Raw genomic sequence first — 22197 nt, 5'->3', positions numbered from 1 at the left:
AACTGTGATAGTCTCTGGGTTTCTATGATGTGGAGACTTCAATTTTGAGATTTAAAGACTTGATTGATTGAATAGGATGGGGGGAGGGGTAATCCCTGTAACCTCAGTGGTCAGCATTTACATTCCCTTCTATTCAATTCATAAGGGTTTGGAAAGGTGGTGAGAGACTCTGGCTTGCCCTAAATTTGGCCTTATGTCTTAGGGAGGAGCACGGAGGAATGCTCGCCAGAAGAACAATGAACTGCTAAGCTACTACTTCTCAGATGCCAAGACGATGTATGAAGTTTTTAAAAGAGGACTTGCTGTGTCTGGTAAGCCTGGCAGTCTCACCTTGCCTGTGAGAAGAATCAGATTGGGGTCTTGTTCTGTAACTGCTTCCCTGTCTCACTTCTAAAAACCTAGTTGCAGTCTGGGTGGAATCCCTACATATGAAATGCAGGGTACATTAGCAGTGTTAGAGTGGATGCAGGAATCAGAAAATCACAGTATCAGGAAGCAATGCAGGACAGCCTGGGGTTTGAAATCCAGTCCTTCCATTTCTAGTTGTGTGACCTTGTGCAACCTACTTTGCCTCTCTGAATCTGTCCCTCACAACACAAGAACTTCCCTGCAAGTTGTTGTGAAACAGTCAACAATAATGCGTATGAAAGTATCTTTATGAACTCACTGGTACATTAGTACATATTTGTTTAGGAATGTTCTTTTCATAAATGCAATTCTCCAGATGCAGGATCTGAGCCAGAATTAGCCTTTAGGCCTCCTGACTTCTGACCTTGTCCTGACCCCAATACCACACTACTGCCACAGGCTGCTACTCTTGGTATCACAGGCAGCAATGATCTTTTGAACTTTCTTAGAAACAGCGCCACATGGGCGTTGGTAGGTTCACTTGGGATGTATCAAGCCTCAGCACTTACATCTTTTATCATTGCACACAATGCAAGGTGCACTGGTTTCTTTTCACAATCTATTGGCTTATAGCCCTGCCTATATCTTTTTTCTTTGGGGTGACATTCTGTGCAAGCATAGGTTTGTCTACGTGACTTCTTATCCCTCCCTTCTCTTCTGCCTTTAGCTATGACTATGATGTTTAGTAGTCAGCTCCTGTCAAGTGCTAATTATGCAATAGACACTGCTCATATAATACCTACTAATCTTCCCTAAACTTCAGGGATTAGCTACTACCTTCCTCACTTTTTAAAATGAAAAACCAGAGCCTCGGAGGTTCAGGAACATTCTGAAGGTGACAGAACTAGAAAATGTTGCATAAGATACTTCCTTTAGATATTTTTTCAATACAAAATTAAAACCAAACCGATAAAGTTAAAATGGCACCTCCTGTCAGCAGACAGGAGCAACCTGGCCTGGCTATTTCCACAGAAAAATGACACTTCTGATCCCTACTGGGGTTGAATACATCAACCCTAACATATACTTTTCACCTCTACCCAGAGTAGATGGTCTTTGTTGAGAATCACCTGTGAATAATGTTTAAAATGAAGTCCTCTGGCTCCAACTTGTTAAACTGAATCAGAATTCCAGATAGTGAGGCCTAAGAATCTGAATTTTAACAACACTTGGTTGGGGGGAGGGGTTTGCATGCAGGCGTTTCAACTCTACCCAGTTCAGGCCAGTGATTTGGCCCAGTTGTTAACGAGTGGACTCTTTCTAATAGCTACGCCTTAAAACAGAAGCTAGATCTGAGTTGAGTAAGTTAATCACAAGCTAGGCTATTGCCTGATTAGGACTTGGGCTAATTAGACTGAAGCTGATTAGGACATAGAGTTTAATGAGACCTCAGTTGGTGTCCCTTTGGGCCAATTATTTGACTTGTTCCTCGGCCATGGGCCTCTGCTAGAATTTTCACCTACAGGGAAGTGACAAGGCGATGCAGGGTGGTTTTTTTCCACACTCATCAGCTCTGCCACCTACTGAGTGAGCTTGAAGAAGCTGTCCCAGGCCTTTCTGACTCTCAGGACCCTGGGAATAACAATAGTTGCAAAGACCAAGTGAGCAAATGTGCCTAGCATGGAGTAAGCGTTCCGTAAATGGTAGCTATCCCTAGTAATTCATGTCTATGCAATCTCACTGGCAGACCACTGAGGCACACACTCCGGGCTGAGCACCTAACAGCACAGGACTTGCCGGGCTTCATGGAAAATTACAGTCTGGGACTTGACTTCTTGAGCTTTTCTGCAGCTGTTTCAGCAGGAAGAAACAGTACTAACGCTTCCTGTGGACAGTCTCTTCACTTATTTTTATATCTTTCTAATCAGAGCAGCTATCTCTTTCCTGCTTTCTTTCCTTTTTCCTCTGTCACTTAGTCTGGAAATTTACGTATTTACCTCTGGATTCCTAGTAACCCTCTCTCTGAATGGTTCCTTTTGTCAAGACCTGAATCTCTCACAGCAATTTGGCTAGAGCCACTGTGTCCAATTCCCCTCCCTTGTACTCTTCTATTTATAACTTGGTCTCATTTCGGCTTTTCAGCCAGTTAGGCTTGTTCCTTAGCCTTGTATCAACTTCCCAGGCTCCTGTGACTGAGCCTCAGCATTTCAGGAGACACTCTCCTGTAAACAGGCAAAGTACATGAACAGATGACAGTAAACAAAGTTCAACAAACAAGGGAAGAGTCCCACTTGACTCGCTGTTAAAGAAATGTAGACTAAAGTAATAATTTTTTAAACCTATCAAACCATAAGACATGTTTAAAAAGGTACTGTTTAGTGTCTATGACTTGAAATGTTGCTGGTGGGGAAAAAAGCAAATTGTCACAATGGGGTGTACGAAGCAATGTGGTGATAAGTGTAAAAAACCTGAGCCATTCCAACCTCCCTCAGCTCCCAACTCAGTCATTTCATTTTAGGAACTCTGTTCTAAGAAAATGCGCTGAATTTGAAATAATTAATTTGAAAATATTTTCCATTGGCTTATTTAAGGTGTCAAACTTAGAAACAATCTTAATAGCCACAATGAGAGACGTAAACTACAGTGGAACCCTTCGTCAGTTGGCCAAAATAAGGCCACTAAAATCTCTACAGAGAATAAGTAATGACATGGAAATGTTTATATCAAACAGGGAAAAGAAGCAGGACACACACACACACACACACACACACACATATCATAACTTTATAAAATATGCAAAGGAACTATGAAAATAATATTACTGTTAATAATGGTGTTTCTTGACATTATTAACAGCTCATATTTTGATTTTTTCTATATTTTTATGAGCATACTTTTTTTATTATAGGGAAGATCAGTTCAAGATTATCCATTTCAGGCTGTGTTTACTTGTGGACTTTTACTGGTTCACATTATGTGGGCTAGTCCATATTCATGGCTTTCTCTGAATGCCTGTTACCATGGGGGTCACATATTCCAACACTGAGCCACCCTGTTCTGTAGAATTTCCTACATGTTTCAAATGTCATTTACTTTTGAGAACTGATTACTTACTGACTTTGAATTTCCTTGGCACATAAGAGAAGTTCACATTCTAACTCAGTGGTTCTCAACCTTTCTAATGCCACGGCCCTTCAATACAGTTCCTCATGTTGTGGTGACCCCCAAACATAAAATTATTTTCGTTGCTACTTCATAACTGTAATTTTGCTACTGTTAATGAATCGTAATGTAAATATCTGTGTTTTCCGATGGTCTTAGGCGACCCTGCTAGCGGTTCTCAACCTGTGGGTCGCCTAAGACCATCGGAAAACACAGATATTTACATTACGATTCATTAACAGTAGCAAAATTACAGTTACGAAGTAGCAACGAAAATAATTTTATGGTTGGGGTTCACCACAACATGAGGAACTGTATGAAAGGGTCGCGGCATTAGAAAGGTTGAGAACCACTGTTAGATTTACAATATGTGGTTTGTCTCTTCCTAATTCCCTTTTACCTTCTCTGGTCCAAAGGATTTGCAAATGAAACTAATCTTCTTTCAATGTTATGTTTTTAGACAATGGGCCTTGCTTGGGATACAGAAAACCAAACCAGCCCTACAAATGGCTGTCCTACAAGCAGGTAAGTGAGGCCCATGTTTGGGACAGATTCCTATGCTGATGTGATATGCCACGCTAATAGTCTCCTTTGGGTTTTGACTGCTTTCCTGCCCCCCCCTTCTTTTTCTCTCTTTTGTAGGTGTCTGATCGAGCAGAGTACCTGGGATCCTGTCTCTTGTATAAAGGATATAAGCCATCACAGGACCAATTTGTTGGCATCTTTGCTCAGAACAGGCCAGAGGTAACCACGTTGAAGTTAACTTAAGAAAATGAGTCATGGCTAAACCCACCCCTAATCCAGCTCTCTGACACTTGTTGATGACTTACCAAAACTATTTAAAGATCTCATATTCTTTCAATATTCTTCCGCTTGTGAGAATTACTGCTCTGGGCCTCCTTAATTCCTGGTTGAATGTGTTGTGCTCTAAGCTAGGTGACTGGACTTCTCTTATTTCCCAGCCCATTAAGAGTCATTTTAAGGCAGCCTGTTTGTTGCATGATGAAAATGAGGCAGCTGAAAGGTACTGGCCAATAAGAGTTTGAGGCTGTTCTAGAAAAGGACTTATTCATATCAGAATTGGAACTTGCATGTTGTACCAAGTAAACCAAGGCATCCATTGCTATGGAGACTGCCCATTAAAAGCCGATTTTAGACATTACGGTGATTGGAATTAATTTGTTACACCCAGCGTCAATGAGGAACTATACCTAGTAGATTAGCCTGCTAGGGCTGCCATAACAAAATACCAGAAACTGGTGGTTTAAACAACAGAACTATGTTTTCTCACACTTCTGGAGGCGGGAAGTCCAAGATGAAGGTGTCAGCCAGTTTGGTTTCTCCTGGGGCCTCTCTTTTTGGCTTGCAGTTGGCTGCCTTCTCATTGTGTCCTCACATGACCTTTGCTGTCATCCCTGATGTCTCTTCCTCTTAGAAGGACACTAGCTATGTTGAATTAGAACTCATTTAACCTTGATCACCTCCTTGGTTTACTTGGTACAATATGAGTGGCATTGGGGGTTAGGTCTGCAATTCAGCCCATGGCATCTAGACTCATTTTCTGTCTCTCTTCATGCTTCCTGGTGTGTATACATTGACATCATGCTATCCCACCTCTGTTCACTCCCTGAATGCATTCTCTGCTTCCCCCTCCACAACCAAAACGTACCAGTCCTTCAAATCCCTGCCCAGTTTTCATCACTCTCCCCAAAGCAACCCCAGATAGCCTTTACCCCACCCCTGGAAGTGACCTCTGCCTCCTTAAAGCTCCCTCATGCTTTCCATAGCTCCTATGGACAGAACTCATCACACTCTACCTTTGTACCCTGGTCCTCCTTTGTATTATAGTTAGCTCTGTGCCTCTTATCTCCTTTATTTAACTGTACTTCGAGGCATTAGCCGTGGTAGTCCCTAAGGCCCCACAGTGATTTTTTAAAAACGCAAAGTAAGCACAAAATCATTTGTTGGCTAAATGACCAAGTTGATACTTTCCCTCTTCAAAGTGCTCTCTTGTCCTTACTTGACCTTCTCTCCATGCAGTGGATCATCTCTGAGTTAGCCTGTTACACGTACTCCATGGTAGCCGTGCCCCTGTATGATACCTTGGGAGCAGAAGCCGTCATATACATTATCAACAAGGGTAAGACTTGGCTATTCCATTACTACTGATTCTTTCTTAAAGCTGAGTAATTCCTCAAGATCTGCTTTTGTTAGCAGACTTGGAATGCTGTGACCAGGAAAATGCTCATGTCTTTGTGTCTTATAGTACCTACATAGAATTTATAGGGAAGTTACAAAAAGCCATGAGGCAGGGATGTGCACAGATAGAGGAGCCAATGGAATGCTTTAAGGTGACATAGTATGACAATGTAGTTTAGAAGACTGGGCTATTTACTTCAGCCTCACTGGAGACAAGGCCAGGGTGGATGACTAATCACTGTGACACTTCCGGTCTAAGTTCCTATTCTTGTCAGTGTAAGTCAGTACAGTTAACTGGCATGAACCAATGTTTATAACCAATGTCTGTAGAAAAAATTACCATTCTTAAACAAGAACAAGTTCAATGGACAAGATGTTACTTTCTGTCACAGAAATAGTAGATTACACGAGGTGATCCACTTGAAATTTAGACACAATCAGTAGTTTGCTATTTGTGTAAACAAGTATCAAAGCAAAGGCTAACCTTTAAAATCATAACATACTTGTCTGCTACAATGCCATCTGCCCCTTCCTTTCCCTTCTACCCCAATTCTCCCTCCCCCAAATAAAACACATTGACAGGACCACACCTAAGCGATTCAAGAGTCATCTGTGTTCTTAAGCAGAAGGAATTTTGTGGCTTCTCTGGAGACTAAACTCAGTTGGCAGCACACATGGGAACTCTGCTTCTACTTCAGTTAAGCTCCTTTGTTACCAATGGAATGTTCTAGGTTTTACGCGTTACCATCAGATTTGCAGACATAATTAATATCCTTTAGGGGACCCACTGGCTTTGAAATTTTCAAAAACCCCTTCCTCTCACAAGGCATCAGGTACATAGCAGAGCAGGAAGATGACCTCTGGCTCTGTTTCTGCTTTCAGCTGATATTGCCATGGTGATCTGTGATACACCCCAAAAGGCATCAGTCCTGATAGAAAATGTGGAGAAGGGCCTCACTCCAGGCCTAAAACTGATCATCCTCATGAATCCCTTCGAGGATGACCTGAAACAAAGAGGGGAGAAGATCGGAGTTGAGCTCTTATCCTTCTGGGATGCTGAGGTAATGGTCTGAAACACAATTCACAACTCCAAGGCTGGTCTGACGCCATGGGCACCTGGTGTCATCTGCTTGGCCAGACATCGCCACAAGTGCGCAGGCTGTCGTTCCCCAGGGTGGCAGGGCAGGAGTAACTTAGACTCATGCTGTGAAGCTTCGAGAACAGTTTCCTCAGGACAACTCAGAAACCATGCCAGGGGAGGAGAAAGGTCTGTGGCCAGCCTGCACAGAGTTCTAAGTAGAGGATTTATAAGTGCAGTGGTTGGTGGTAGTTAAGGATATGGTCCTGGAACTAGGTGACCTGGGGCAAGTTATTCTGTATCTCCCTTTCCCCTTCTGTAAAATGAGGATAAAGTAGTCTCTATCTCACAGAGGTCTTAAAGAGTTAACTGAGTTAATCCTATATAGTAAAAGGCTAATATGCAAATTGATCAAATGGCGAAATGACTGGTCACTATAATGCGTACTGACCACCAGGGGGCAGACGCTCAATGCAGGATCTTCCCCTTGGTGGTCAGTGCTCTCCCACAGGGGGAGCACTGCTCAGCCAGAAGCCATGAGCCGGGCTCACAGCTGGCAAGTGCAGCAGCAGTGGTGGGAGCCGCTCCTGCCTCTGAGGCAGCGCTAAGGATGTCCAACTGCCATCAGTCGGACATCCCCCAAGGGCTCCCATACTGTGAGAGGGTGCAGGCTGGGCTGAGGGGACCCCCCCCCCCTGCTGCTCTGAGTGCACGAATTTCGTGCACCAGGCCTCTAGTAATTATATAAATGCTCAGGAAAGTGACTAGTATGTAGTAAGCCTGGAAATGTCAACTAAACATATTATTCAAAAGGATTTAGCAAAGGTCCTAGATGATTAAACCTATGAGTATGGTGGGAAGTTTAGACATTGGGGTCTTCCCTCTTAAGGTTTTTAATCTAGACCTTATGCTTTTCCATAGGACTTCTGAGCCTGCCCCAAGATGAAATTTTGGTTATATTCCCATAGATGTGTTCTCATGGAAAAGGGAGAGGGCTGTATTTGTCACGAGTCTATCCAACTCAACTTATGTCTTTCTTTCTTGTAGAATATAGGCAAAGAGAATTTCAGAAAACCAGTGGTAAGTTTCTTTTTCCTGAATTTGAATTTTGCATATTCAACTCCCAAAGCTCATGGTAGACTAAGCCCTTGTGCTTCCCCTCCAGCCTCCTGAACCAGAAGACCTGGGCATCATCTGCTTTACCAGTGGGACCACAGGTCAGTGCCCATGAAACTGTGCCAAAGCCTCGGGTCAGCCAAAAACACGGCTGGAGTCACTGACCACTGCTAGGGGCTCACCACCTAAGGCTTTTGAGTACAGAAACCCAAATAGAAAACTGTAAGCATAAGTAGATAAGCTTCATTGAACATACTGGGAGAATGCTATGAATTTCAGGGGTCTTAAAGATGGCATCATCAAGTCAACCTTCTTCCCCAACCCACCACACTCTCAATTTGACACCACTAGAATGGCCATTCAATCAAGATAACCCAGTGATAGTTCTACACAGATCACTGTGCACCCCACCTCCTCCTGGCAGCTACCTACCTATTAGAACTCTTAACAGCTTTTCATGTGGCCCATGATGACCTACCGTTGTATCCAAACCATCTGCCCAGTTTATAAGGTGATAGCTAGGTAACATTGTTAGGTCTGAAGTCTTCAACATAAAAACAGCACAAGGGAGGGAGAGGTTACTTGGATTTTTCTTTTCAACTGTGTTGCTATCTGAGCTATGGCTGTGCCCTGTGTGAGGGCAGAATGCTGTCAGCAGTAGACTCTCTGGGAGCATTAACCATTCACAAACAGAGTCGTATACCTCTTGTACAAAGACTCGGTGACAGGAGAAGCTTTTGCCTCTTTGGAACAGAACCAATTGAATGTCACTTCTTATTTCAAGGCCAAAGGTTACCTATTCGCTACATAAAGGATCTTTCTCTCCACCTCTTGTTTCCTACAGGTGACCCCAAAGGAGCCATGCTAACCCATCAAAATGTTGTTTCAAATGCTTCAGCTTTCCTCAAATGTGTGGAGGTTAGTGGTCGCTTGAAAAAGAGGTCCTCATTAGAATGTGACTCTGTCATAAGATTTTAATCTTGAAGCTAGAGGAGGCAGAGAAGAAAAAACAAACAAACACAGATTAAGGGCCCGAGTGTGGACAAACACATGTGCATCTTTGTGTGGAGGGCTGTGCATTTTCAAGCAGTGGGTGGTCTTTGAGGATCCCTGCAGACCTCTACCCTAGTGCAGTCCAGGGCTCCTCTACCAGTATGGGGCACTCATGGAAGGAAGTAGTTTAAAAAAATTTTTTTAAAATTTTAAATGAGATGTAACTGACGCCTAACATTATAATAGTTTCAGGTGTACAACCTAATGATTCAATATTTACATGTATTGCAAAATGATCCTCATAGTAAGTCTAGTTAACATCCATCACCACACATAGTTACAAATTCTTTTTTCTTGTGACGAGAATTTCTAAGATCAACTCTCTCAGCAACTTTCGAATATACAAAAGAGTATTATTAACTACAGTTAACAGGGTAGTTCTTAAATCTCTTTGGAAAGGAAGGTTGGCATTAATCTGATTTTGTCTCCTCTCTCTTCCCCATCTGTAGGAAACCTTTGCACCCACCCCCGAGGATGTGAGCATATCCTACCTCCCCTTGGCTCATATGTTTGAGAGGGTTGTACAGGTGAGTACCCCACGGCCCTAGCAGGTATGTGGGAAGGGAGTCCTGACTTGCTTAGTCCCACCTTTATTCCAAAGGTAAAGGGCACAGACAGGGTGGGCCAGCTAAGTCTAAATTCCAGCATTCCCCGACCTCACTGTGGCGCCTTCCTCCGCTAAGTCTGTGTGTGTCCACTGGGGCTCAGCTTACTTCCGCCTTTACACGGTGCCTGTGAGTCAAGTGAGGTCAGAACCAGGAGCTTACTGTCGATCCTTCATTCTGACCTGGGATAAGAGATGTTTTTCTTCTTTTTAATTTTATTTTGGTTCCAAGTTTTTAAAAGATCAAGGATTAGAGAAAAGGAAGTTCCTCACAGCGGGGCAGGGAAGAAGCATTGGATCCAGGTGAGATGTCCAGAGTGTCTAAGACAGGGTCGTTCAAGGTGGTGTGCCCTGGAGGAGGGCTGCCCCTCTGTGAGTGGACTCTGGGCTGTTCAGGCTGAAGCCGATTTGAGGACTGTAAGCAATGCTAGTCTTTCAAAAGCACAGGTGGTGGTAGGAATGGGAAATCCTCTCTCTGATCCCCTGTGAAGTGATCCTTTGGCTGTGAGCCCTATTAAAGATTTCTTAAATACTGTTGATGCATGAAATGATGAATGAGAGATCCAGTTCCTTGGACTAAAGTGCTGATATCTGATTCATAAAATATTGATTCTAATAAGCATCTTTTTTTTTTAATCCTCACCTGAAGATATTTTTCCATTGGTTTTTAGAGAGAGTGGAAGGGGGAGAGAGAGAGAGAAACATTGATGTGAGAGAGACACATCCATCAATTGGTTGCCTTCACACATGCCCCAACCAGGGCTGGGGATCAAGCCTGCGACCTAGGTACGTGCCCTTGACCGCCATCAAACCCAGGACCCTTCAGTCCCCAGGCTGATGTTCTTTTCGCTGAGCCAAACCAGCAAGGGCTAATAAGCATCTTTTTTTTTTTCACATTTCAACATTTCTGAAATCGGGACAGTCTCACAATTATAGGACAGTCTCACAATTATGTTCTAATTGGCAGTGTGTTTTCTTAGTGCCATAGACCAGTGGTCGGCAAACTGCGGCTCACGAGCCACATGCGGCTCCTTGGCCCCTTGAGTGTGGCTCTTCCACAAAATAGGCCTGGGCGAGTCTATTTTGAAGAAGTGGTGTTAGAAGAAGTTTAAGTTTAAAAACTTTGGCTCTCAAAAGAAATTTCAATCGTTGTACTGTTGGTATTTGGCTCTGTTGACTAATGAGTTTGCCGACCACTGCCATAGACTAAGAGGCATCACAAGTGACCAAGTCTCTTGGGACAGCCTCTTGAAGATGGGCCCACCTGTAGGGGTCCTTTGGCTCTGAGTCCTTTTCTTCGATTTTGGTTTCAGATGGTTGTGTACTCCTGTGGAGCCAGAGTTGGGTTCTTCCAGGGAGACATTCGATTGCTGCCAGATGACATGAAGACGCTAAAGCCCACATTGTTTCCTGTGGTGCCTCGGCTCCTCAACAGGATGTATGATAAGGTACTGGCCTTGCTTCTGCTGGGCTGACCATGGGGTGAACGAACTGTCTGGCTCAGGCCTGACTGAGGCTCTTAGGGACTCTACGTTGTTAAGAATTCGTCCACTTGCACCATCGACTCCCATTCCCTATAAACATCTACTTACAGCCACATTTATAAATGCAATTGTGAAAAGAAAAAAAAAAAACCTTTCCTCTGGGTGAGACCACTTAGACCGATCTGGAGAAAGAGACTCTGATTTCATAGCACCTACCTACCTGCATTTTATCCTCACAAAAGCACATGAGGTCTCTGCTTACCAATAATATCCCTAACTTATAGGTGAAGAGACTGAGCCTCAAGGGTTTAATAACTTGCTCAGAGTCACTGCTAATTATGGGGTGGGCCAGAATCAAATTGTCACATAATTGTTTTATTTTATTTTTATTTTTTAAAATATATTTTTATTGATTTCAGAGAGGAAGGGAGAGGGAAAGAGAGATAGAAACATCAGTGATGAGAAAGAATCATAGATCGGCTGACTCCTGCACACCCACTTCTGGGAATTGAGCCCGAAACCTGGTCATGTGCCCTTGACCGGAATTGAACCTGGGACCCTTGGGTACACAGGCCAACACTCTATCCACTCGGCCAAACCGGCTAGGGCTGTCACATAATTATTTTAGCTGTCATTTATCAATGCTCTATTTTTCATTAGGGATTGCAAAATGGTGATTTTTCTAATTCAATCATTTCTTTTTCTCATTAGCTACGATGCTCCCATAAGGGCACAACAAATATTTAATTCTTTTATTTACCCATCTTCAGAATGCTGAATTGGTGCCCCAGTGATCTTTAAATCTGGCCAATGAGATTATTTTCTTTGTAATATTAAAAACTGGTGATTTGCATATTTGTATGTTTAATCTATTTCACTCATTCTTCTCAGTGTTCAAATTTTCCTATTTTGGAATTCAGGAGTCCCATTTTGGAAGTTGGGAGCCCCATCACGTTGCTCATATGTCCTTTGACAGGACCCGAGTGATTTTTAATAGCTTCGTTGATTCCTGGCGTAAGATAGCTCAAGCTCATCTTGAATGATTCCTACTCAAGTCTTGGGTTGCTTTCTCCAAAGAGCTCTTAGAGCTGGAATTTGAACCCAGGCAATATAACAGCACCCAGGCTCTTGACCTCATACTTCCATAGACATGAGAGCCTTAAGGCAATAACACAAGGCCATTCTCCACAGGTTTGGCCCCACCCCTCAGATCCTAGCACTCCCCTTCATGCTTGTGAATCTCACCAGGTGTTATCGTGGGGCTCCGGTTATAGGACAGGCAGCCTGCTAGTACACAGATGATCCCTAGACACTGAGAGCCCTCATTTCTATCAGACTTGCTAATAATTCTAACAGCTCCTCATCATGCTATGGGATTGTTAGATTTGGTTGTTACAATTTTTGTTCATTTGTTGGTTGGGCTTTTTTTAAAATAATTTTTGAGAGTTATTTTATAATATGGTATTAACACGCAGTTCTCTTCCGGGAATTATTTTTAAAATGCAAGACTTTACTAGTGGGGGGGGTAAGGGCATGTGCCAGGGAATGGGAGTGGCCAGGGGTAGGTCAATGGGAGAAAAAGAAGACATATGTAATACTATATGTAATAATTTAAACAATAAAAATAAATAAATAAAGGTATATACATTTCCATTAAAAAAAAATGCAAGACCTTATTAGTGTGAGTCTAAATTCCAGCTCGTTGTCCATGATTTGTTAGGGGGAATCTTGTAAAAGTTTGGAAAATATTTTTTTTAAGGCTGAGAGAGTTGTCAGGAATAACATGATGCAGGCAGCATTTGAGTGTAGGTCTTGGAGAAAGCTGGTGAAATATTGGCAAAATAATTGTACAGGCATGAGTAGATATCCAGAGCCTAGAGCACAGTTAGTATTAGGGGTGGGGATAAGCAGCTCTGCTTGGCTGGAGGCCCAGAAATGGGAGTGTAAATACAGAAAGTGGATGAGAGTCATCTTTGAATTTTGAACTGGAAAAGAACTTTGATTTCCTTGAACCTGACTTCCAGTAGGATATTGTCTCGAAAACCAGAACACGGAGTCCAGGATGTAGTATTGTAAATATGGGCACTTTCTTTGGGTTGAACTGGAGAAGCTCTCCTTGGGCAGGAGTGTGGTTGATGGATTATAGAGTCATGATGAAGCCAGAGTCAGGGAGACTAGGAAAAGCATGTGAGCCTGGAAAACAGTGTCAGCAGTAAGTCCACAGGTAAGAAATATCTAAGTAGAAAAGTCTGTTAGGCTTTGTGTGCTGTGGCTAAGGAAGCTTCAGTTATAGAGAAAGTGGTATTTCTCCAAGTTTAGTGTATGGGACGGGGGGCGGGGGGTGAAAGGTGGTGCTTGTTTAAACAATCAGATTCCTGGGACCTTATTTGACCTACGAAAGCAAAAACCCTCAGGGTGATGCCCATCGAGCTGGTTATTACCTTGTAGTCCCAAGTGACTTTGTAGATTGGTGCTGACCATCTTTTGAAGACATAATTGTGTCAGTTGCCAAAGTTGTTTGCCAAGGTATCTGGAGGAACTGGAGCTCTGAATTATATGTGGACATAATTCTTTGGGCTCTTTATTATTATGAGAGCTGCTTCCTTATGAAGCTAGATGGCAACATCTCTTGCTCACTGATGAGCTTTGGTGAGTGTCTCTCCTAGGTTTCCAACTAAAAGGAGTTATCGCCCTGCAGGTTCAAAATTCAGCCAAGACGCCCTTGAAGAAGTTCATGTTGAAAATGGCTATTTCCAGTAAATTCGGTGAGGTGAAAAGGGGTATCATCAGACGCGACAGTTTGTGGGACAAGCTCGTCTTTGCAAAGGTCCAGGTAGGTTGATGGACAAGCATCTCTTTAACTGGAGATCCTTGCTTAGTTTCTGTATTCACTCACCATGTGAAATCTCTCCTGGACAACCTTGTTTGTCACTAAAGGGAATTGGTCCACATTCAGAAACTGATTTATATTTAGGTTCTAGCACTTTCTCATATATATTTTTAAGGTGGTGTGTTGAGATTGTAAGTCATTTGAAGGGACCAAAAATACCAATTATAGGAGGAAATCTTAAAAATGCAGATCTGGTCCTAGCTGTAGTGGATAGTGGTGACAATAATAGTTAACACTTTAAGTGCCTTCCCACAGTGCCAGGCCCTCCCTATTCTAAGTGCTTTGTAAATTACCAAGTTTAATTCTCCTAACAATAGTGGGTGGGTGGGTTGTTCAACCCATCTTGCAATGGAGGAAAATGAAGCCAGGGGAAGAGGCTCCAGCGGGTGTTTTTGTTTCTACTGAACAGGACAGCCTGGGCGGGAAGGTGCGCATCATGGTCACTGGCGCTGCCCCCATCTCCTCTTCCGTCTTGGAGTTCCTCCGAGCGGCAATGGGATGTCCGGTAAGCCAAGCACCTTTGAAGATAGTTTATTTCACGTTTGCAACAAATAAGGCTGTTTAAATACAATTGAAAACACAACTGAAAAGTACCAAAGAGACAGTCACCCAAAAAAATCTCAAAATCAGGAGAAGATATCCGTCTAGTCACCTCTTATGCATATGGAAACCTACATAAAGGGCATCAGGGTTCTAACATACTTGTTAAACAGTGCCCTATTGATATTGTTCCTTGTCAAAAAAAAGATCTACATTATTTAATGGTTTTGGAATAGTTTGGTGAATATACCTAATTAACTAGTCTCCTATTGATGGACAAGAGTTACTTACCTTTTCTTTTTGCTGTTATAATCAATGAAGTGATAAGGATACCTGTATATTAGTCAGTATTGAATGCAATTATCAATTTGGGGACTAATCCTGGCAAGTAGGGATTATCAAACTTCCCTTTAGTAAGGTCTTGTTTTTGTGTGTGTGTTTTTATTCCTTTTTGCAAATAATACATGAGGTCTTATTTTCCCACATTTTTGACAGTGAAAGCCTTTGCCAATCATTTAAATCCTAGCCCATCAGATACATGAAAAGCCTTAGTAACACTGAACATCCTTTTCTATCACTTATTGGCACCCGTATTTCTTCCATATATCATTCTATCACTTCCTTACAGAAAAATAGGCACAGGATAATTTGGTTCTCTTTCACATTGCTTTCTAAGAGTCTTTCAGATAGTAATAGTATTCATTTTTGTTGTTTTAGAAATATTTTTTCTAGTCCTTTCTTCTATTGAAAAACTCTCATTTTCTCATCGACTTGAAATGCCACATTTCCCAAAGTACAGTACAAGTTTCCATATGTTGGTCTATTTCTGGACCTTTTGTTTTTTGAGTGAAGCCCTAAGTTGTGATGACTTAGCAGCTCAGGCATGAACTCAAGGTGTTATGACATGAAGTGACCTCCAATCCTCAGAGGCCTCGCTTTTCTTCTCTTTTAAAGCATGGCCAGTTCCTGCTTTATCTTGAGTCGGTCTCAAAGCCCTTCTCTGGTTTTCCCAGGTGTTTGAAGCTTATGGTCAAACAGAATGCACTGCTGGCTGTACATTTACATTACCCGGGGACTGGAAACCAGGTAGGTTCTCCGTCTGCTGGGCGGGAGGGGCAATGGTTGGGAGAAGGGTTCTAACTGAGCTTGGACTTATGGGTTTAGTTCAGCCGTGGGCAAACTACGGCCCGGAGGCCGGATCTGGCCCATTCAGCTGTTCTATCCGGCCCGCGGAGCCGAAAGAGTGGATGGTTCTCTTGCTCTCCCCTCCACTCCTTTACTTTGAATTTATATTAGTTCACACAAACACTCCATCCATGCTTTTGTTCCGGCCCTCCGGTCCAGTTTAAGAACCCATTGTGGCCCTCGAGTCAAAAAGTTTGCCCACCCCTGGTTTAGATGAATGTGGCAAAAGCCAACTCGGGTTTCAGTCCAGGCCTTCCTATCTTGGCAGATGATTTTTCAGTCTTTTACTTTTAGAGTCGATCCATAAGTATCTCTGAGATATTCCTGGAATGATCACCGTTTTACAGTTTCCCAGCTGACTCAGTGTGGTGTGTTCTAGGCCATGTCGGAGTTCCCCTGGCTTGCAATCATGTGAAGCTGGAAGATGTGCCAGACATGAACTACTTCTCAGTGAACGGTGAAGGAGAGGTGGGTGGGTTGCTCCCAGTAGTCATGGCAAGGCATTCGTGGTGGGGATGTTTGTATCAAGGAGAGCACACCATTGTGAGCAGGAGTGGGTTAGATTCCTTTGAGATCTTGAGCAAGGCATTTGATGTTTCTGAACCTCACTTTCCTATCCCCCACACTGGGGATTACAATCAAGTGCTCTTCACACAGTAGTTGAAACCATCAGATGATGTAAGGGTGGGAACAGGTGTTTGGTCAAGTACCCAGGCCTGGAGGAGTAGCCTCTGCCATTGTCATCACTTTGTACCTTCTTACCTGCAGATCTGCATCAAGGGCATCAATGTGTTCAAAGGATACCTGAAGGACCCCGAGAAGACGGCGGAAGCCCTGGACAAAGATGGCTGGCTTCACACAGGAGATATTGGTCGCTGGCTCCCGGTGGGTGATTCTTCAAAACTTTGGGGAACATAGGCTGCAGAACGGGGGAGAACCATCTGCTTATCGACAAGCTGGGCAGAGATGTGAGTGGCATGATCAGCTAAGTTGGCGTGACTCCCATGACAATGGAATAGATTTGCTTGCAGCCAAAGGAAAATTAGTTGACTTTTCCAGGAAAGGGGTGTAGTAGTCTGTGTTTTCTTTTTGTTATTTGTTTACTTTTATTGAGAAAGAAGTTGTGATTTGATAACTCCCTGGACTCACACCATTTGCCTTTTACAAGTTTCAAAGGGTTACATTCATTTCCTTCTATCTAATATGTAGAGACATCAAAACAAGGAGGCAAGATTTCTAAACTAGGCATGTGCAGAGGTTAGGGCTTGCCTCTCGGTGACCTTCACTGCCTCTCTCTGTGGAATATATGGCTCTGTATTTTTAAGCTTGCTAACAAACGAAGGTAAGTAGTCTCTGCCAACCCCATCTGTTTTTCTAAGAAGAGAGGAAATAATTGCACAATTGTGATGGAGACTTAGGAGCCCTGTAGGGGATTTTCCAAGGTCCCCTCTGAAAAGGTGCCTACTATGTGCTGGGGGAGTGGAGATGTAACCAGATATGAAACTCCTTTCTGGCTCGATAGTCTCAAGATTTAAGTGATAGTCACAGAACGTTTGGTGAAAACTTGGAGAACACTGGTTCTGGTGATGAATTTCATAGATTTGGGTCTAGCAGTATCGTGCTAACTTATCTGCTTCTGTATGAGTTCTCTGCTCTAATAAGCATAAAATGTGGGCAATATATGCATCCCCAAACTGGAGTTATAAAGGGCTCAGCCTTATTAATCACTTTCAGAAAATGTCTGTTAGGCTGAATTGTTGGCTTATTTCTTGAGGCAGCCTTGTTGATGGTTCCAGGGCTGGTTCAGTCTACTGCCCTACTTAAGGTGTGATCATGTGGACTGTATTTAACACTTGTCCCAATTCTGTAATTCAAATCCCTAAGAGCCTAAGCTCCTCAGACCAATGAGCTCAGAGACGTCAAATGACCCCTGGTGGCTGGGGAGAGAGGCCCTACTTCTGTATTAACAATTATTGACTTGTTGATTAGCATTAGCACAGTAGAGCTGTTTAGCCTGCTCCCAGATCTAACAGGAGGGATACAGAAAAAGGAGTCAAGGAGGGGGAGATCTAACTTATTCCAAATTCTTTTTTTTTGGTAATGTATTTTTATTGATTTCAGAGAAGGGAGAGGGAGAGAGAGATAGAAACATCAATGATAGGAGAGAATCATTGATTGGCTGCCTCCTGCACACCCCCTATAGGGGATCGAATCTGCAACCCAGGCATGTGCCCTTGGCTGGAATCGAACCTGGGACCCTTCAGTTCGTAGGCCAACGCTCTATCCACTGAGCCAAACTGGCTAGGGCACCAAATTTTTAATAGAAGATCCTTCCTTCCCTATATCTGGGAGTGCTGGAAATGGAGTAATTGGGCATTAAATTATTGGACATTTATGGCTACAAAATTTCTTTGGCAGATGAGACAACCATTTACACAACCCCAGCAGGTCCTGGGGGCTTTTTCTCAGTGTTCACGTTGACCTTCCAAAGAGACACACAGTACAGACAAGTTTTTACTGGAAGCTGCTTCCCTACCCTTTCCTCAAAGCCAAGAATGAGAAGTGAAAGATGGCTCAAAAGTCTACGGAGCCAAGTTTAAAGAAGGACTTCACCAGCTTCTCCACGGACACCACCCACAGGGGGCTCAGAAACACTGACACTGTCTTCTGTCTGTCTCGTATAGAATGGAACTCTGAAGATCACTGACCGTAAAAAGAACATTTTCAAGCTGGCCCAAGGAGAATACATCGCCCCCGAGAAGATAGAAAATGTGTATAGCAGGAGTGGACCAGTGCAGCAAATTTTTGTGCATGGGGAGAGCTTACGGGTAACCCGTTGTTTTAACGATAGCCCTTTCTAGGCACAGACCATGCTGATCCCAGTGGCTATAGGGATTCTGTTTCGGTGGGTTTAGGATGAGAAGATAGAAGCTTGTAGAACTAAAGAAATCAAGCCACATTCCAAATCTCAAAATAAGGCAATATAGATGCAAATAATTTTTTTGAAACTAGGATGAATTCTGTAAACAAGTCAGTAGGATTGATAAACAGATATACTTAAAGGGTAGCCATTCAGTAAAAGGAGACCCAAGTGGAATAGAAGTCCCTTGGCACAAACTGTGTCATATACACAAGGCTTAAACTTAGCTTTTGGAGAGTGGGGGAGGATTGATGTGGACAGGCCAGAGATGCTTTAAGCATAATGTTGAAACACCACTTCTTTTGGATCAATCAAATTTGAGAGGAACATTTTTGTAAGGGGAAAATGGGATTCGAGTTCCAGTAGAGTTTGAGCTATCTGGTGAGTAAAGAGTAGGACACTGGTTCTGCATCACAGATCTTGGGAAATGTCTATTTCAAAGATATGATCCTGCCTTCGTTAGCCACTGGGAAACCTCCGTATAATTCTCACTGGCCTTGTTTTCTCTCCATAGTCATCCTTAGTAGCAGTGGTGGTTCCTGACTCAGAAGTGCTCCCCACATTTGCAGCCAAACTTGGGGTTAAGGGCTCCTTTGAAGAACTGTGCCAAAACCAAGTAAGTCTCATGTAGCAAAACTTTATGCACCCCCATGGGGCCCATCGTGGGAGAGGGGAGGCCCACCAGCTTGGGCACCCATGAGTTCCCAGAGCCTTCTGTCTGAAAGAATAGGCTCTTCCTGAATCTGTGGCAGGTGGCTGAATCCTAAACGCTGATTTTATTAGATTGGAGGATAGGATGGGGAGTTTAAAAATAACAAATACTATTCTTTTTATAGTAATACTAGAGGCCCAGTGCACAAAATTTGTGCATGGGGGAGGAGGGTCCCTCAGCCCGGCCTGCACCCTCTCCAATCTGGAACCACTGGCTTCCAACCGCTCACCTGCCTGCCTGCCTGATCACCCCTAACCCATTGCCTGCCTGCCAGCCTGATCACCCCTAACCACCCTCTCCTGCCAGCCTGATCGCCCCTAACTGCCTCTGCCTCGGCCCTCACCACCATGGCTTTGTCCGGAAGATGTCCAGTCTACCCAGTCTAATTAGTATACTACCCTTTTATTAGTTATAGATGTTCTTTATGCAGGAGGGAATTGGAAAATAGAAAATTTAAAAATGCCATTCAGAGAAAACCCTTTACAATTCACATTTCCCTTTTGAGTAATATTAAGCATGAATTGTGCTCGTACGTACTCCCATATCGTGCTTATATCCCAACAAGCTCTTGTAGGAATTTTGAGCCGTTTCATGCTTAACCTTTCGTGTAGGCTTTTTCAAACAGCCATGCTTTAAGCCATGTTTCACATTCTCAGTTTGTAAAGGAAGCCATTTTAGAAGACTTGCAGAAAATTGGGAAAGAAGGTGGCCTCAAGTCCTTTGAACAGGTATATACTACGGATGTTCTCCTGGTCTCTCAAGTCATTCAGGAAGTTTTAAAGTTGCATTGATAATGGGGTTTAAATGTACAGTGTCCAAGGAAGTGGTTGTAGATTTCAAATGTACAATTTCCCAGGAACTGGCTTTTAGAGTTCGTGCCATGGACCCATCAACAATAAATGGCAGTGACCTTTTGTAATTATTTGTACAGTCACTTTTTTTGCTATTCATTATTCATCCCCCCTTCTCCCTACTCATCTTTCCCAAATTATTAGTGTGTGAGAATGGGTGTTACTGTTCTTTCTCTTTACCACTTCCTCAACCCCATTTTTTTTTTATATAAGGTGAAAAATTCTGTAAGGTTCTTCACATAGCACTGAGAGGGCTCTGCAGAAAAATCCAAATCACTAATAAATGTGCATGTGTGTGCATGTTCTTCTCTTCCAGGTCAAAAGCATCCATCTCCACTCAGAGCCCTTTTCCATTGAAAACGGGCTCTTGACGCCAACATTGAAAGCAAAGCGTGGAGAGCTTTCCAAGTACTTTCAGACCGAAATCAACAGCCTGTATGAGAACATGCAGGAATAGGTTAAGGTACTGATGGCTGGAAGGGGCTCTGAGGAAGCCTGCCTTGTGGGAACATGGATTAAAAACTAGCCTTACATTCATTTTGTCTTTTCTTCTGTCTGTTGTTTTACCTACTAAATTATAACTATAGTTTTGGGGCTTTAAAAAACAGCAGAGACTTATAATGCATCTTAGCTCTGGACTAAATAAATCTTGTCTTTCCCATTATAAATGTTGTGGACACTCAGGTTTTCAAGCTACTTTTATGAACATGCCTTTCTTCAAAGTCCTTTCATAGTCTTTGTCCCTTCCTCATGATCTCTAGCCTGTGCACATGACCTTCTGTGACTTCTTTCAGTAGAACTTTCTTTCAGTAAAACTGAACTGTCAACAGTCCCCACACAGGCTTTCCCATGCTCCGGAGACGCTTAAGTTCTGCAAAGCTGTTTCATAATTCATTTTCTAACTACTCCACAAAACCTTTAGAATTTTCAATCAAGTCTTGACCTACCACAGCTCTGAATCTTGAAAGACAGATTTCTTCCATGTACTTATGTGTTTGTTTGTACTGAATATTTCCGAGCCTCTCTAGTTGTCTGACTTGGGAGAATGAAAAGTTGGGCCTATGCCCTAAGAATGTTCAGGTGTTATCTACAGGGACACCACTGGTGACGAAATCTGTCCCTTACAGTTTGCTGCTGAGCTGGAAGCTGTAGGGGAAGGAGCTGGAACAATGTCAAGTGCACTTTCCAGTGGACGAAGTAGAGCACCGAGTAAAAACCTCCTGAACTGGGAACACAGACCGGCCTGCGCAGCAGGCTTCTCCTCTGAGAGGAGACCCACTGGCCTCTTCCCCCGGGAACTCCAGCTCCTGCTCTGGTTCACCCCCAGACAACATGTGTTGCTTCCACTTGTAAAGTCTTTAAAATAATAAACTATTGTGGATACTTACACGACTTACGTGGAGTTGTGTATTTCCTCACGGACCATGATGAGAATCAGCCTTAAACAAGGACGACTTAACATGCATGTGAGCTGGTGGCTCTCAAACGTGGCCGCCCACCAGAATTCCCTGGGAGTTTATAAAGATACCACACCTGGTGTTACCCCAAGGATCTGAGTGAAATGGTCTGGGACACGGCCTGGGCACTGGGAGTTTTAAAAGGTGCGCAGGTGATTCTAGTATGCAACCAAGTTAACTACTGAAGGCAACCACTACACTGAGAGGACCAGGCCTTCTTACTCCATAGCTGCGAACAACAAAACAAGTGACAGTTGAGCCCGAACTCCAAACGAGCCCGATTTATGTTTTTCCCTTTACTGTCTTTGTCATACTAATCTTGAATGTTTCTTTCTGGCCTCTAACTGGAGTGAAAAGAACGTTCCTGGTCCTTTCTTTTTTAATATGTTTATTGATTTCTGAGAGGGAGAGAGAGGGATAGAAACATCAATGATGAGAGAGAAGCATTTCCCAGCTGCCTCCTGCACGCCCCACACTGGGGATCTAGCCTGAAACCGGGGCATGTGCCCTGACCGGGAATCGAACCGTGACCTTCTGGTTCATAGGTCAATGCTCAACCTCTGAGCCACATTGGCCCGGGCCATTCCTGGTCTTTCTA

At 43.3% G+C, this 22197-nt stretch overlaps 1 protein-coding gene across 6 annotated transcripts in view; it reads left to right on the top strand.

Annotated features, from left to right (window-relative positions):
* Positions 1–21537, top strand: part of ACSL5 (acyl-CoA synthetase long chain family member 5) — a 42586-nt gene extending 21049 nt beyond the window's left edge. For 3 of the 6 annotated variants that reach the window (XM_080688116.1, XM_080688118.1, XM_080688117.1), the window contains exons 3-22: positions 203–311; positions 3971–4035; positions 4153–4254; positions 5551–5650; positions 6592–6770; positions 7835–7867; positions 7953–8004; positions 8748–8821; positions 9406–9483; positions 10874–11008; positions 13743–13877; positions 14344–14439; positions 15488–15560; positions 16039–16127; positions 16428–16544; positions 18344–18487; positions 19094–19195; positions 19948–20019; positions 20459–20605; positions 21270–21534. In XM_080688116.1, coding sequence (XP_080544242.1) covers positions 203–311; positions 3971–4035; positions 4153–4254; positions 5551–5650; positions 6592–6770; positions 7835–7867; positions 7953–8004; positions 8748–8821; positions 9406–9483; positions 10874–11008; positions 13743–13877; positions 14344–14439; positions 15488–15560; positions 16039–16127; positions 16428–16544; positions 18344–18487; positions 19094–19195; positions 19948–20019; positions 20459–20599 — 1896 coding nt within the window. In that variant the 3' untranslated portion in view covers positions 20600–20605; positions 21270–21534. Of the gene's footprint in view, positions 1–202; positions 312–3970; positions 4036–4152; positions 4255–5550; positions 5651–6591; positions 6771–7834; positions 7868–7952; positions 8005–8747; positions 8822–9405; positions 9484–10873; positions 11009–13742; positions 13878–14343; positions 14440–15487; positions 15561–16038; positions 16128–16427; positions 16545–18343; positions 18488–19093; positions 19196–19947; positions 20020–20458; positions 20606–21269 lie in introns of all 6 variants that reach the window. The other 3 variants (XM_080688120.1, XM_080688119.1, XM_080688115.1) reach the window with 2 other exon arrangements.
* Positions 21538–22197: the final 660 nt, after the last annotated feature.

This window comes from Plecotus auritus, assembly GCF_963455305.1.
Source record: "Plecotus auritus genome assembly, chromosome: 9".
NCBI classification, from domain to species: Eukaryota; Metazoa; Chordata; class Mammalia; order Chiroptera; family Vespertilionidae; genus Plecotus; species Plecotus auritus.
This window is presented reverse-complemented; position numbering and strand designations above follow the sequence as displayed.